Genomic DNA, 15,787 nt, shown 5'->3' on the forward strand with positions numbered 1-15,787 from the left:
AAGTAGGACACCTTGTTTCTAATAGCCATCGCTATGAACACAACAAAGAGCAGAGTAAAAAGCAACAACCAAGCTATTCTATGCCCTTTCTGTAGTAACTTAAAGCAAATGCATATTTTGATGACTTGTTATCTTTGTTGTCCTATTATTTTAGTGATTGTCATAGGACTGACAAGGCAGCTTTGGAGCAGGATCATTTTTCTGATTTGTGGTTTTACTATACTATGGATTGAAGCCAGGCTATCATGTAAACCAGGCAAGTGTCCTATCCCTGAGCTAAAGGCCTGAGATAGCTGTTTGATGACATTGCTATCCTTTGATGTAGCCAAAGTTTGAAAAATGCCTTTAATATCTATGTATCTGTCTTTATGTCTCTTCCTCACTCCACAAACTCCACAATTTATATGTAGAAAATGAAGAGATCACATGAAAAGATGGTTATTTCAGTCTTAGAAGACATCCTTTTATTTTCTATGTGTCAAAATGAAAATTTTGCTTATTGACATTCAGACATTTGTCTTGGCAAAATAAGTACTATCCTCATAATATCCTGAACTTATTACATCATAATGGCAAAGCATAATATGCTGTTTATTCTGCCACCGTAAAAATCAAGGAAACAGCTGATGGCAGTTAATATTACTCTCTTTTTCCTGGCCCAGTTTATTCTCTTGATTCAATTTTTAGAAAAGAGATTAGTGATAGTTGGCAGGTGATAGCTCTTTATTCAATAAACCAAGAAGAATTATTTAAAAGGGGAAGCAAAAATTAGATGATCAGTATATTAATAATTTTTGTAAAGTACTTGTAACTTTATCATTTCATAACTGCACAGTGAGAGGCTAGAATGATTTTTATATTGGTAATCATTAGGGTATATTTGTTCATTCCATTTAAATATTTTTTTCTTTCAAATGGACTTCATTTGAAAATATAGTCAGCTACTTTAAAACACACACACATACACACACACGCGCACACACACACACACACACACACGATGATGATGAATTTACTTGAAAAAGGGATAAAGAGAAGAAAATAAGACTACTGAAAAAAAGGACTTTGCAGGGTGTGGGAAGCAGAGAACTAAGGAGCCAAAAAACACTATCTGGGGAACTTTCCCATAATTTTCAGTCATGACTCAGCAAATTTGTTTCTACAGTTGTGGATATATTTAAGTTGAAATCCTCAAAAGCAGGTCCACATCACATCAACCATTTTCTTGTTGGATCCGTTGTCTTCTGCAGGCAGGTTATAAGCTCTGCAGGTGTCCTATTATAAAGTCCTCTCTAGATCGCTTGTAGTATAAACAGATGAAAATGCTGTGGAAATAGTTCCTGTGTTAGACCATTTGAGGGGTGACAAGAAATACACCCGATTACTTTCATTACAATTGTTTAAAATGTAGTTTTGATTCAGGAGAGCTGACTATACTTGAAACTTGACTGCCAAGATGCATGTATGGAAAACCATGCAATGAAAAAGTTTAATAAAAGTGAGCATATAACTTTAAGTGCAATCCTTAACTGATAAGTCCCTTGTGAAGTAAAGTAACATAAGTTACCCAGGGCGGTTTGTAGTTCCTCTTGACTAGGTCGTGGTGAAGTCACAGGTATGAAAGGAATGTCTCTTGTCTCTAAAGGTGCTGCAAAAGGAAAGTACTAAGATTGGTAAACCTTTAAGTCAAAGCCAGCCATAAACCAGAATGGTATGGCCAGAGAGAGCTTCATTTGAATTATAAAGAGGAAACCATCCAATGAGTGGTAAAGAAGAAAGTTAGTGTGTACAGGACTCTCAGGAGAAAGACAATTGTTAGCATAATGGTTCTTAGCTGTTTTCTACCAGAAGGCAGAATAATTGATATTCTGTGTTTGGCCCACTGCATAGGAGACCTACGAAGATGGAGGGTGTTTAGGACTCCTTCCTGGTCTTCCAGTTGTAGCTCTGTCTCTCTACCCACCACCCCAAAGCAAAGAGGGTCACAAAACTGTTGGGATGAGCTTTTTGAATCTGCTCTGGTTAGTCGGACTAGCAAATCAATGGCAGCATTCATATTTTGTTGAAATTACTAACTTCCTGCATCATCTTTCCAAGCTCTTGACATATGCTAGTGTGGAATCATGTAGATGAATGAGGTAGATAAGGGCGAGCTCCATAAAGAGCCATCCTGTGCTGTCTCAGAGCAAAACCTTTCAATACTGAAACCATGTTTTTCTTTATAAGAAGCAGTGTTCACAGTGAGAATGACATCATGAAACAAACTGAGAAGAGGTAAATCTTCAGTCAGCGATCATTCCAGAAAGGCCTGTGATCTTGACAATAACAAAGAAAATAAGCAAGCTGGTTGTTAATATGAGAAAAGCATTACCTATAGTTGTCTTCGATGGCTCAGCTCTAAACGTGACAGGAGACAGAACTATGCCAAAAGTAAACCAAAGAAACATTTATGAAAATTACTACAACAAAGTCAAATTAGTCCTTTTCTAGATACAGTTTCTAAAAACTTGAATATCCTTTTAAGAGTCATAATAAATATGAGAAAGTTCTACTAAATTCTACTCAGGGAAATTAGTTAACCATCATTTTGAGGAAAACATGATGAGCAGGCTTAGAACCCATAAAAGAGTATAAAAGTTATCTCTGCTAATAAATAAGTTGTATAATTTCAGCACAATCAGTAAAAACATTTCCAAAGCAAATAAAGCTATTATGTAAACTTTCCTTTATTTAACCAGGAAAAAACTTTTAATGGGATTATATGATTGAACTTCTTCCAAGAAAACATATATTTCATAACATGACCCTTAATATATCAGGATTTTGAAAATATAAATATACTTTACAACTAGGAAAAGCAAATGTTTTTACCAGTTTCACTGTGAGAGACCTCAGGGTCTGTTTTACGGGAAAGTTGTTCATCCTTTGGAACTGAAAGAAAAAAATTACAAACCACTGTAGAGTATTGGAATGAGCATAATCCTCATATGTAAAAATCCCTGAACCATGAAGGATGCAAAGGCTATGGAACCAGGCTTTAGTAGGAAAGACCATTCTTTCAGAATGGAAACTAGAACTTCCTAGATAAGGGTCTGATTATAGTGAACAGACATAAAGTTGGTCATAGTTCATGTTGAAGCCTCCTTCAAAAGGAAAGAAAAATAGAAAGGAAATGGATAATCTAGACACATTGAGGTAGGTTCCCCTTAGGTTGTTTTCAAAGCTTTCAAAAAGAAAGCTTTTGAACTGAAGAGGTAGCTGTCATTTGATATTCACTAAAATTCAGATAGCAAGAGAAAATATATTAGATAAGTGAATAAACGGTTCACAGACTCACTACGACAAAAGACAAAACTCTTGAGAACCTATGAAGGGGACAAAGTTTCATTGCAATTGACACTCAAAAGTTACTGTGGAAAGAAAAAGCAAAATGGAACTAATGGCTGGCCATCAGACAAGGCTGCATGCAAAATTCATGATTGTGGTCGGTACAGAATAAATGCAAGACAAACACACACTGCTGCCAATTTCTGCCTTCCTTAGTAGCATGGCTTCTTGTGTACTGGGTATTATGCATGCCTGACATATAAGAATATTGATAAACTAGGCTAAATAATAGTCTCACATTAGTCTCACATTAGTCTCTGGCATGCAGTAGAGTTTGAATGTTGTGCTCTATGTTCACAAAATGGAGCATGGTGGCCACCGACTGTCTTACTGGGGGAAATACCAGAATGATGTCCTCTTACTCATATCAGATCTCTAATCTAAAACCTTACCCAAGGGCAGGCTACTTCCTGAACTCAGTTCCTTATGAGGCAGCCTCACCTAGGCCTACTCTCTTGAAGCAAAGTGTTCCACCCACACCGAGGATTTACAGAGCACCAGTGTCTCTGTGGTAGGCAATGTGATTTGTCTTGTATCTTATCAGAAGCTTTAAAAATTAGGATTCAGGCAGGATGATGGTGAGGAAACCTTCACACCTTGAGGCAGCTAAAGACAACTTAAAATAGGTTGTCTAGAATGGGCATCCCTGTCTTGACTGGGGTTACAGGGATGGTTTAACTTACATGTCACATTTGTTCTTACTCTAGGCTAGTATTGACTCAATTACAGTTGTGGAATTTGGTATACTGAATAATTAAAGACTCTACTTAAGCTAGGCATGGTAGAACATGCATTTAATCCCAGTACCTATAAGGCAGAGTCAAGAAGACCTATGTGAGTTCTAGGCCAGACTGATCAGAACATTCATGAGTTTAAAGGGGAAAAATCCAGGGGGGAATTTGAAAGTCTAATGCTTTTACTTACTTATATACTATAGAAAAGAATCAGTAGTTCATAAAGTTGAAGAAAATCCACCACAATATCAAACTTTCCTCCCTTTACACTTGGTGTTTTGGGAAATACATTTCCAACTTTAAATCAAACTCAACATTTACTTGGAGGCTGAAGAAGGCGGCACTGTGATTTAGCTCTACACAGACGATGAAGATTCTAAGACTGCAATAAATGCCTATTAATTCCAGGACTGGACTCAACGCAGGAGAGCAGGGATTGAGGAGGGGAAGATGTGCTCCTAACAAAGCCGCCATACTGTAAACTCATCAGCCGCTGCTGCTTCCACTCAGTGAAGCCTTCAGAAGAGGCTGATGTGGGTTCCAGCTGCTAACGTTGGCTCTTTCCTTGCCATCGGTGAAGTGGTGATTTAATAAACTGCGGAGCAAATTTGCTAATGCAGGTGGAACGGAGTGAAGCAGCTGAAGGACTTCCAGGAAAGGCCCGTGAATGGTGTTCTACTTGATCCACCACAACTAACCAAATCAAAAATCCCCCCTTTGTGGCTTTCTCCCATAATCGAACAAGATTAGAATCCCTAAAGCCTGCCCTGCATGCTAAGGGCAGCTCATCAACAGAAATGATGACAATAATTTGTTTGTGATGGCAGTTTTGATTTCCTTGGATTTACCATTAGTTAACCAATTTATCATTAATAGCAAGTGTCTAACCAATTGTGCTAACCATCTTTTTAGGTAAACTGGATGTCTCTAAAGAGATTTCATTGTTAAAAGTCACTTCTGAGTAGGTAATGTCAAGTAGGGACAAAGGTAAAATTCACGTGCATGGCTGCTTCACTAGAGCTCAGTGAGAAAATCAAAACTATTTGAGAAAGCGGATAGAATATGGTCTTTAAGAGGGTTTACCCCGCCCATGGGCTGCAACCAGATCACCCCCCTTAGAAACGCAAAATGCGAGACACTGTGGTCTTTTCACCTCAAGACTCCCCATTTGTCTGTTCTAGCTTCCCGGCTTTACAGCTAGCATGAGAGGGGCAGGACTCCCACCCCTCTGGATGACACTACCTCGGCCTCTCTTGTGCTACTGGCCACCGGCTTCCATCTCTTTTACGGCATGCTAGCTTCTGTTATTTATGCCAGTCCTGGGTTTTGACACGGAGTTCCACGTAGTCCAGACAGGTCTTAGCACACTATATAGCTGAGACTGACTTAGAATTCCTGATCCCTTTGGCTCCAGTTCCCAAGCACTGTGACTGTATCTTGTCCAGTCAAAAGTATGCAATTTTTTTTCAGTACTAGGGCCATGGGCATGTCATCCAAATGCTCTATTACTGAGATACACTCAACCATTCTATCCGATAGTTTTATCATTAGTTCATATTTATCTTTCCCTGAGTTTCATCTCCTCTACCTATAAAATTGCTCAAATGTTCCAGCAACCCTAACAAAACTTACCAACAGTAAAACAAACAAAAAAACTTTGGTTCTAGGAAAAACATTCTGTTTTTGGTGTACTTCTCTACTTTTTTTGTTGTAATAATTGTTTTAGTACATGTACAATTAGAATTCTTTTTTTAAAATTTAAATTAGAAACAAGTTTCCTTCACATGTTAATCCCAGCTCTTGAGACACCTCTAAAAATAAAACCCAGCAGGATGCATGATACAATTATACAACTGAATTAATCTCACATGCCTCAGCTGTTTCAGTCCCTCTGTGTGGGACAGCAGGGCACATTTAGCTTAAACACAAAATAAGATATTTACCAGATATAGTGTCTGTCACTTCAGGATGTGGTGGCAGTTTTGGTTTTGAAGTTGTATGCTGGTATTCCCTAGGAACTGGAAGAGAGAACTCAGATCATGAGCCACTAGGGTTCCTGGTTTCTTAGTCATGCTAATACATCAGTCCTGATGGGGAATAAGTTTCAACTGTCATAAAAACAAGGTAGTAGCCATAGAGTCAGACAGAAAAGTGAATATAAGGTTTAGAAATAGATCAGGTAGAAATCCAATGAAAATTCCTTGTTGGAAAATGAAGTCTGAGAAATCACATTTGACAAAACACCAGGATAAAGAGGTTTCTGTTGTTCTTCTTTTTAATCTTCATGCCAGATGAGACAGGAATCAAGTTAATACAGGGCTTCTTTCTCTTTCTAGATGTGCTTGCTTGACTTGGGCTGATGACTGGGGTCACATTAAGTGCTAGAGCCAAGAGTTGCGGCAGACTCAAGGGGCCAGACATGATCACCCAGGCCTTCCAGAACCCCAGTTCTTTGGGTCACTTTGTTTTGCTCCTTATTGTTAGTTGGAAATAAAACACCTGCACTACAAGGTGAGAGTAAGCTTCGAACATGAAATGTCAAAATGATATGATAACTTAAAGTTTCTTCAGCTTCCCTGGGACCTTCATAACTTTGGCACCAAAAAAGCTAACTATACCTTTTTTTTTTAAACTTTATTTTACTTCTACAAAAACTAGTAGAGCTCATAATTTTGATGGTTATAAGATCTCTAAGTATTAAATTAATTTAGGGTCATTATTACCTATGAGCACAGAACTTTATTTGCTTTACTGGCTTATAAAATAGTCATGATTTGTTCCAAATTTTAAGTTCTATTTTATCTTGAAGAAGCAAATACAAATATGAATTTATAAAATCTTATACTGAAAAAAAGGGTAGATAAACAACATTCTGCTGTGCACTGAGATACACTGTAGTGGTGGTGGACATATAGACAACTGATTATGCACAGTGGTGGCTTCTGATAGTTAAAGGCAACAGATGAGAAACTAAGATCTGAAATACTTACATTTATTTTCTCTTATTTTTAAGACAATCTATTTTATGTACCAATCCCAGCCCCTCTCCCTCCTGTCCTCCCACTCTCTGTACCATCTTCCCAACCCCTTCCACTCCTCCTACGGGGTCTGTCATAATCAGATTGAAATACTTAATTTTCATACATTTTATGAGGCTGTCAAGGTGGCTCAGTGAGTAAAGGCTCTTGCCACCAAACCCCATGACCTGAGTATGATATTCAAAACTGACATGTTTGAAATGAACAAGTTCCCAACATTTTCCTCTGACTCTTACACTTGTGCAGAGGCACACATGTGCATTCACACACGAGTGTGAGTGTGTATTTGCACAAAAACATGCACACTAAGTAAGTAAAAATGCAAGACAACACTATTTTATGGTACTTATGCGCACATGCACGTGTCCTTGAAAACCTACTGTGTTATTTGGACCTGTTTTTAAAGAATCATACCGTCATGTTAAAACAGAGGGAGTTAACTTCTATCACTACGAAACATCAGTATAGGCCGGGCGGTGGTGGCACACGCCTTTAATCCCAGCACTCGGGAGGCAGAGGCAGGCAGATCTCTGTGAGTTCGAGGCCGGGCTGGACCAACAGCCTCCAACACAATACAGAGAAACCTGGTCTCGTAAAAAACAAACAAACAAAAAAGCCATCAGTATAATACATTTTGATTTTCACACCACTGGATGTCGAATACCACTGAAAAGGTCAGAAGCATTTGGTTACAGCTGCTGTCCACTGAAGAGACTGATGGACTAGAAGCTACCTCCATGGGAAAAGAACCAAGAGCCCCTCTGTGGATAGGCTGATAACTCCTCCAGCATTCCAGAGTGAACATAGAGTAAACTGGGTTAGTCCTACTCATTCTGAGCTCATCTATCATTTTGTGTTGGTGAAAGAGCTAACTTAAAACAAATTTAGAATTTATGGTTTAACAATAGGAAATCACAGCAGGATCCTAATTTACTGCACTGAAATTTATTAAGTGCAACGTCTTCTTCAAAAAGATAAAATCATCAATATATTTTCCTAGTAGTTTATGTCCCCTCACCTAACTTTGCAATCAGGAATTTATAGTCTGGAAGTTTGAACTCCTACTATTTCTTGTTTTTTTAAAATTTTCACTTATCCTTTTCTATTACTCATGCTGTATGTTCAGTAAAATCTTGATGCCTATTTGCCATGTAATTTTAACAACTATTCAATTTTATAGTTAGATTATAAGTTTTATACAACAAATTTAACATACTTGATTCATTTAATAAGAGTTTTAAAATTTTTAACATAGTTATCCCTGTTTTATTCACTAATTATTATTTCTTAATTAATCAATAAACATTTTACCAGGATTCCACATTTCTCAACATTCTAAGTATTCATTGTGATATAAAATTTGTAATTCTTTGGAGGGATTTTGCATTTGTACCTTTATCTCAAAATGTTGTTTTTACAATAAGGTTTGGTAACCAATATGAACAGATTTAATAATAGACAAAATACTGCAGATTTTTAATTATTAGTGAGATACAGAATATAGTCTTTGAATCAATATTTTTAATAAAGAGTAATAAACAGAATCAAATATTAGAGGTCATACCTAAAGCAATAACAGATCCTGAAATTATTTAAATTATTACTGGTAGGATTCAAAAATTACCACCTGGATCAAGGCTAATATTAATGTTAATAAATATTTTCTTTACCCACTTGTGGACCATTAGTCACAGTAACATTCCATTCCTGATTTAGTGGGTAGATGGACTTCAGGGAAGTTTTGGAAGCAGGACTCAGATTAGTGCTCATTTAAGTTGGGTGATTGGCAGGCTAATGGGAGCACATTCTGGGACAACAGAAATGTCAGGAAAACAGTCTAAAATTGTAGGGAAAAGGGAGTAAGCAGCTCTTCTAAGAAAACCCGCTCTCCGCCATTCCCATTCGAAACAGTAAGGTTCAGAAAGCTTTATGGATTAAGCTCTCCCAGCGATGTGCTTTCTGATTAAGTCTAGGAATAATGACAAATACTTAAGGTTACCAAGGAAAGGGAGCCTTCTTCGGCAATTGCTAAAAACTCAATTTGCTGTAATGGAGAAACTCACTAACTTTAAGTCTTAGAAGTTAACGCATAAACTTGGTAGTTACCTGGTGGTTGTGGTGGGATTCTTGGGCGTGGTGTTGTTTTGAGCTTGGGAGGAGGGCGGGGTGTCTGCCTGGGAGCTAAAAGAAAGACACAGATTCACAGATTTGCAGCCCTTGACCCTTTCAAGACTATCAGTGTTTTCTAGAAGTTCAAAGGTATTTCCTGAGTGATGATAAATAAAGCCAAGAGTTGCTGCCCAAACCTCCAGAGAGCTGCAAAGGAGGAGGAGATTATGGTCACAAGATAAAAGAGACAGATTAAACATAACTCAAGTATTCAACTTACAAAAGAGAACTGTTGCTGTTTTAGAAATACCTACCTCAAATACTTCTTAAATACATTAAAAATAAAGTATACAAAAAGTCATCTCATTATTAATCTATATGTCATCATGAATATGCTGGTATATTCTTGAAGTACAAACACATCTTTTCTAAATGAAAAAATTACCATGATAAAAATTCAAGCAGAATGATGTAAACAGCAAGTCTGATGGAAAAATTAATCTTACTAAACAAAGCACAATTTTATTTGTTATCCCGGGGAAGAAAACTTGAACACCAAAGAGATTTCTCTGCTGAGCAGTATTCCTTCAGGGGAGAGGTTCTGAGGAAGGCTCTAGAGAAATTGATACAAAAATCATTTGTTTTCTTCAGTGAGAAAATTAAAAGTATATCCTAACAATGGGAAGGAATGATCAGGTCTGGGGCTGCAGCCTCTGAGAGCACTGCCTTACATGGAACTAAAATGTGTGTGGGATAAACAAAGATCAGAACACAAAAAATGGTATCCACAGTGGCATGCAGTTTTAGACACCTTAAGAAAAAACGTTGCTGAAAATAAGAATGATTTGGCATTGGAAGCTTAATAAGAAGAAACAAACTGGTGGTAATATAATGTTTGAGGACCTTTAGGAAACATTCATTAAAAACAAGTTGTTAGACACTGGAAGTTTGTGCATGAGTCTGCAGGGTGGGCTGCTTCCTGATAATAAATGGAAATATACAAGGGGTGTGGTGGTTTGAGTGTACTTCTCTGACCTGTGAAGAGATAAAGTCCAAGATACACAAGAGGTTATTTTGGTTTAATCACCTGGTGGTTTAGAGCATCGTTTGCTAATCAGGGTTAATGAACACAGTCTCTACCACGATGTTTAAGAAGTGTTCTAATCCTAAAATAGTTATTTGAGCATATTAGTGATATCGTGGTTCAGGCCCCTTCCTTGCTGAGGTCCTAACTAATGTGCTATTTGCTTTCCCAGGACACAAAAGACTATGTAAAGACAAAGGCACATTGAGAAGCAATTCCAAATGTCATCTATTGACTACTGGCCAGACATTGCTGTGATTCCATTACTAGGGATTTTGAGGCAAGAGAATCTTGAGTTCTGGGCCAGCCTTGGCTATATAACAAGCATTTATCCTCATAAAACAAAAACAAGAGTAAAAAACAAAATCACAGGTAGTATATAAAGTTAGACACTCCACAATATGTTAATAGGCTATTAAAACAATTTTTGGCAATAGTAGTTCTAACTGATATGAAATAGATCCCACTGTGTAGTCAGTGTAGAATTTTGGTAAAAAGTTAAATTGTGACATTTATTAGGCAACACTGTTTAATAAGTGTTTTGGAATATAATGATGAAAATTAATATCCTACCTCCTTTGGAAATAGAGACATATACAATATTTTTAGAGAAAGGCGTGTGAGACAGTATCTTACTGTGTAGCTGAGGTTGACCTTGAACTCATAGCAACCCTCCTGTTTCAGGCCCATAGGATTCTGGTGTTATAGACATGAACTCTGCCCCTGGCTTAAAAGTAGTTCAATGACAACTGGAACAAAAGCCTGAACCTAATGATGGTTATCTCCTATGGAAACTAGGTACTGCAGAAATTTTATTATCCATGAAGGTGATTTGCCTTCATTCAGATCAAATTCCATCATCAAGGAAAACTTTATAACTAATAGTTTAATAAATGCCAGACCATTGAAAGGAGTGGATGGTAGTGAGGCCTCTGAATAATCTCAAGAGAACTGATCAATTCCCCTTAATGTGGATTATCACCAAGATCTGTTTCTGTCAGTATTGTATAACTTCAAACATGAGTAAGCTATCTCAAAATACTTTACAGTTATAAAGTTGGTCAAGATGACAAAGTAATCCAAACACACACATATATTTGTGTATATATATATATACATATGTATATATTTAAAAAGAATAGAACATGCATGCTTTCTCCTAAATATTTCTATTTCCTGAACTAAAACCTTGAAGAGTAGTGGAGAAGTAATTTTCAACATTATGCTAAAGGTTTACACAATGCCATTTGAGAGAGAGACTGTGATAGTAGCAGAAGGATGTTATATCAGAAAGGCAGGCTCACCCATCAAAGGCGGACATGAATGATGCCGGGGCTTCTGATGGATGGGTCATGTTGCTATTTTGCAAACACTCACCTCATATATGAAATGCAAAATAGTCTATTTACCAGGTTCAGTCTGAGGCTCATCTGGTCTGGGTAGGATTATAGATTGGGAAGGCAGAGGTGATGTTTCTATGGTAATTGAAGGAAAGTATAATGGGGTTACTATAGGGCTAGACACACTCGGATTACAGACAACACTCAGGATGGTAACAAACAGATGTCCAAAAAAAAAAAAAAAAAGAAAGAAAGAAAATGGCAAAAATTTCTCAGGAAATCAGCATTTCCATACTGTTTCATAACTCATTCTATTAAAAAAGGATAGATATTAGATTGCAAAATACTTTTGAGATAAGTTATATCAATGCTTCAAAAATCTCCACCTCCTTAGTAATGCTTGAATGATATATTCAATAAGAACTATGAAGGGAAAAGGTAACTTTAAAATTGCAGCACAAACAAGCTAACAAGTATAGACTTTTACTTGGATGACAGAAAATAGAGAACCAAACATGATGGACAGGCTATTAATGGGAAGTACATCTGTAAGGCAGTAAACTTGAATATATCATGATCCTCAGTCAAATAGTATTGAGATGGCAGTGAGTTCAATATTAGGGAAAATGCTATATTTTATATTCAACAATTTGACTGACATAAGAAGAGACCAAGATCATGATGCTACATGAAAAGACATTTTTTAGACAATGATTATGAATAGAAACAGCTGGGAAGAAAATTCAATGACAGAGAAAGCAAGTGCCACACGAATTCACAATAAGAGCGATCTTGAGACTCTTGAGTGATGATGCAATGAAGACAGAGGATACAGACATGTGTTGCTGAATATATCATTACCTAGTGTGGTCTCAGGAAGCTCAGACACATGTGTAAAAGATTCCACAACTGTATCAAAACAAAGGAGAATGGGTTTTAAAATGGTAAGATGCTCAGCGCTACAAGTGTTCTTGAATATCCACAACCTCATTCTCAAGGATTTACATCATAATTTTTCAGACAAGACAATGTCTTTTAGATAGGACAAAAGGAAGAAAGTTATATTTCACAGTATTAAACCTCCAATATTCATATTTTATCAACAACTGACTTTCAAATGTGATTATGCCTTGATCTTTGGATACTAACAAATAGGACTTTTTTTCAGAGAACATCTACTATCAAGTTAATTTTAAGACTCCAAGAATATTAGCGCTGGTGGTATATGTAGTTCATTGCAAAAGCACACTAGAATACATGTGAATCCCTAAACTGATCCCTAGTAAGGAGTGGGGGTGAGGTAGGTGGATTGATAGGTGGACTGGAAGTATAGCTCTTCAAATCTGTTCAATCAAGTGCTATAGTTTATATAGCAGAATAAGTGAATCATTGCTTGAAAGGCTTTACCACCTTCTGTCCTTGGCTCCTCTGGCCTGATAGGTTCTTTGGTAGCAGTATCTACATAATCTGTTTCAGTTGGTGCTGGGGAAGAAATACAAAATGGCTGGTTAGTGGTGGGCAGTACAAAGTGGTTGCCATGGAACCCTGAATTGAACTGAAAATACAGGATAGTTATCTAGATTATGAACATTGCTGCAATTTAGAAGAGTAAAAATGAAGTGATGCTTGCTGTGTGGGAAACAAAGACGGATAGACAGATAGACACATACATACACACACACATATACATGACGGTCAGGGTCCATTACAGCAATTATTATTCAGAGTAGAGTAGGCAATTTGTCTTCCTTACATATTTTTGCATAAATATTTTAGTAAGGAAAAAAGCTATAGGATGAGTACTTTGGAAACATGAAAATGATAAATTACATGTCAACATATGTACACATTCATGTGTACATATACAAAGAATAATTAGGATTTTCAAATTGTGAATTTCCTTAACTGAGTGGAAACTATGAGACTTCAATTGTAATATAGCAGATACTACCTAGAGTAAGTTGCTATTATATTCATGATGGCTCTGAAGACCCATTGGATAGACAGAGAAGACACGAGGAGCAGGTGGCTATGAAATGTCACAAAGCATGACAACAACCAATGATGCATTTTGCAATGAGATGAGATGGAAAAGCACATATTCTAGAATTTCCCATTGGGAACATTTTTACCTATTGTCTTCTGTGGTGATTCAGTACTAAACGCAACAAATTCCAGGTCATCAGAAACTAACAAATGAAACAATGGTAAAACTAGTCAAAGACATGCTGCTGTAGTCATTAGGTAAATCAGATTAACTATTCAGAAGAGCATTGGATACCTGGTAAGTGATTAAGTTGCCTGGTTCTGGCAAAATCAATTATATTAGCATGAGCACTAAAGGAAACCCTAATAACTTGATTTGAATCTACAACATGATAACTGCTTTGGCTATTGTCAATAAACACACCTTAAATCTTCAGTAGGAGTACCAAACTATCATCTCATCTAACTAAAAGATAAAATAAAGAAATGATAATCCTATTTAAAAAAAGGAATGCAATTTGTCAAAAGTAAGCTTTAGAGAACATCTGTATTTCTAACAATGGCATTCAAATTTTGTTTGTAACTTGAAAGACAGTATGTTTAAAAGATTCTCTATACTTAAGGAACTTGAAAAGAATCTTTATTAGAATGTTGTTTTGGTTCTTCAATGGTTACAAATGAACTAGCATTCTTTTAAGTGGCTGAGCACACATTTAGCTTGCTGCTTAGTATAGCCACACCTTTATAACTGTAGATAAAATTAAGAAGACATATAATCGGTCCTCAAAGGTTTTACTGACTGCTTAATCAGTTATGTGATTGTTCTCCAAAAGATTAAGAGTAAGCTCAATGAAACAAAGCTAGATATTTTGTATTCACTGCAATAATAGAGGATAAAGTATTATTAATTTAACATCAATGTGCAACCATGGATAGAGAAGTTTTTATATTTGAATGTACAAAATGGAGGGCATTAGGGTATATTTCTGAAACTCTTACTGCAGCCCGACAATCAAGCAATTTACCAGATTGGGTTTGTGCCATTTCTAGGCTTGGTGAAGTCACTGGTTTCAAAACAAGAGTTTGCAGTTCAGTAGGAGCTAGAAAAAGAGGATTTAAGTTAGCTTGTAAGTATCTTTTTAAACTTAAGTGAAGGGGAAAATGGCCAATATTTATGTGAAAATGGCATGAAACTTAAAGTCTTATTGAATATGGATACAGCATGAGCCATAGTGATCAAAGGCATATCTATTCACATACTAATATAATTGTCTCTCACCTATAACAGCAGAAACAAACAGTTGTGATGAAGAATAAAAGACCCACAAAGACAGAAACTTTTACTATCTAACCCTTCTCAGAGTGAAATTGCTGACTTATGATTTGAGGCATCCTCCTTGGAAAGAAATTATTCATTTGTTACTGAGCTTCATTTGGGGTTCTACTAGAAACCCAAGGCACAACATTCATCTGTTAAAGCAACAAATCTTTATACTCATGGATTCCCAGCAAGGTCTCTACTTAGTAAAGAGCAAGAGGTACCAGTAAACCATGGAGGAACTCATCAGTGATGTTGGAACTTTAAGCTTCCAGTGCACAACTTATTTTATTGACAATAGGGACACCTCATGGCTTAAAATGAGAATAATAATAAACACACTGATTTTATGGAAAGTAAGTTCTTCACAGAGGGAGGTTATGTCTCTTAATTATTGTAGATTTATAGATCTAACCACCAAAGAGAGAAGCAATTGTATGGACCTCTTGATTTTTAAAGAGAATATCATGGCATATTGATATCATCCAGTGGTTCTAAGGATGGTTGATAAATGACAGGTAGGTGACACTAGAGTTTCTATGACTGACTATAAAGTATGAAATTGTATCCTAACCACAATCTTACAAAGCATGAACAATGTTGGCATGGCAGCAGATGGGTTTTAACCAGAAAGAAAAAAACATTCACTGAATGTCACAAAAATCATTATCCAATGTTGTTTCTGGAGACCCAGTACTATGAATATCAAGTTCAAAGTCCAGAACAAGATGAACACGAGAAATATTAACACCCACAAAATGCCTTAAACTTTCTTTCAAAACAAAAGTTTC

At 36.6% G+C, this 15,787-nt stretch overlaps 1 protein-coding gene across 25 annotated transcripts in view; it reads right to left on the bottom strand.

Annotated features, from left to right (window-relative positions):
• The window catches only part of LOC101831061 (ABI family member 3 binding protein), a 210,688-nt gene that overhangs the window by 39,967 nt on the left and 154,934 nt on the right, over window positions 1-15,787 (bottom strand). For 18 of the 25 annotated variants that reach the window (XM_040750661.1, XM_040750651.1, XM_040750665.1 and 15 more), the window contains 10 exons: window positions 14,704-14,778; window positions 13,825-13,881; window positions 13,103-13,174; window positions 12,554-12,601; window positions 11,762-11,827; window positions 9,266-9,340; window positions 6,065-6,139; window positions 2,872-2,931; window positions 2,372-2,419; window positions 1,568-1,648 (listed from right to left, as the gene is read on the bottom strand). In XM_040750661.1, the coding sequence (XP_040606595.1) occupies window positions 1,568-1,648; window positions 2,372-2,419; window positions 2,872-2,931; window positions 6,065-6,139; window positions 9,266-9,340; window positions 11,762-11,827; window positions 12,554-12,601; window positions 13,103-13,174; window positions 13,825-13,881; window positions 14,704-14,778 (657 nt within the window). The remainder of the gene's footprint in view (window positions 1-1,567; window positions 1,649-2,371; window positions 2,420-2,871; window positions 2,932-6,064; window positions 6,140-9,265; window positions 9,341-11,761; window positions 11,828-12,553; window positions 12,602-13,102; window positions 13,175-13,824; window positions 13,882-14,703; window positions 14,779-15,787) is intronic. The other 7 variants (XM_040750671.1, XM_040750670.1, XM_040750669.1 and 4 more) reach the window with 1 other exon arrangement.

The sequence above is a fragment of the Mesocricetus auratus genome, unplaced genomic scaffold (assembly GCF_017639785.1).
Source record: "Mesocricetus auratus isolate SY011 unplaced genomic scaffold, BCM_Maur_2.0 Super-Scaffold_100008, whole genome shotgun sequence".
Classification (NCBI taxonomy): Eukaryota; Metazoa; Chordata; class Mammalia; order Rodentia; family Cricetidae; genus Mesocricetus; species Mesocricetus auratus.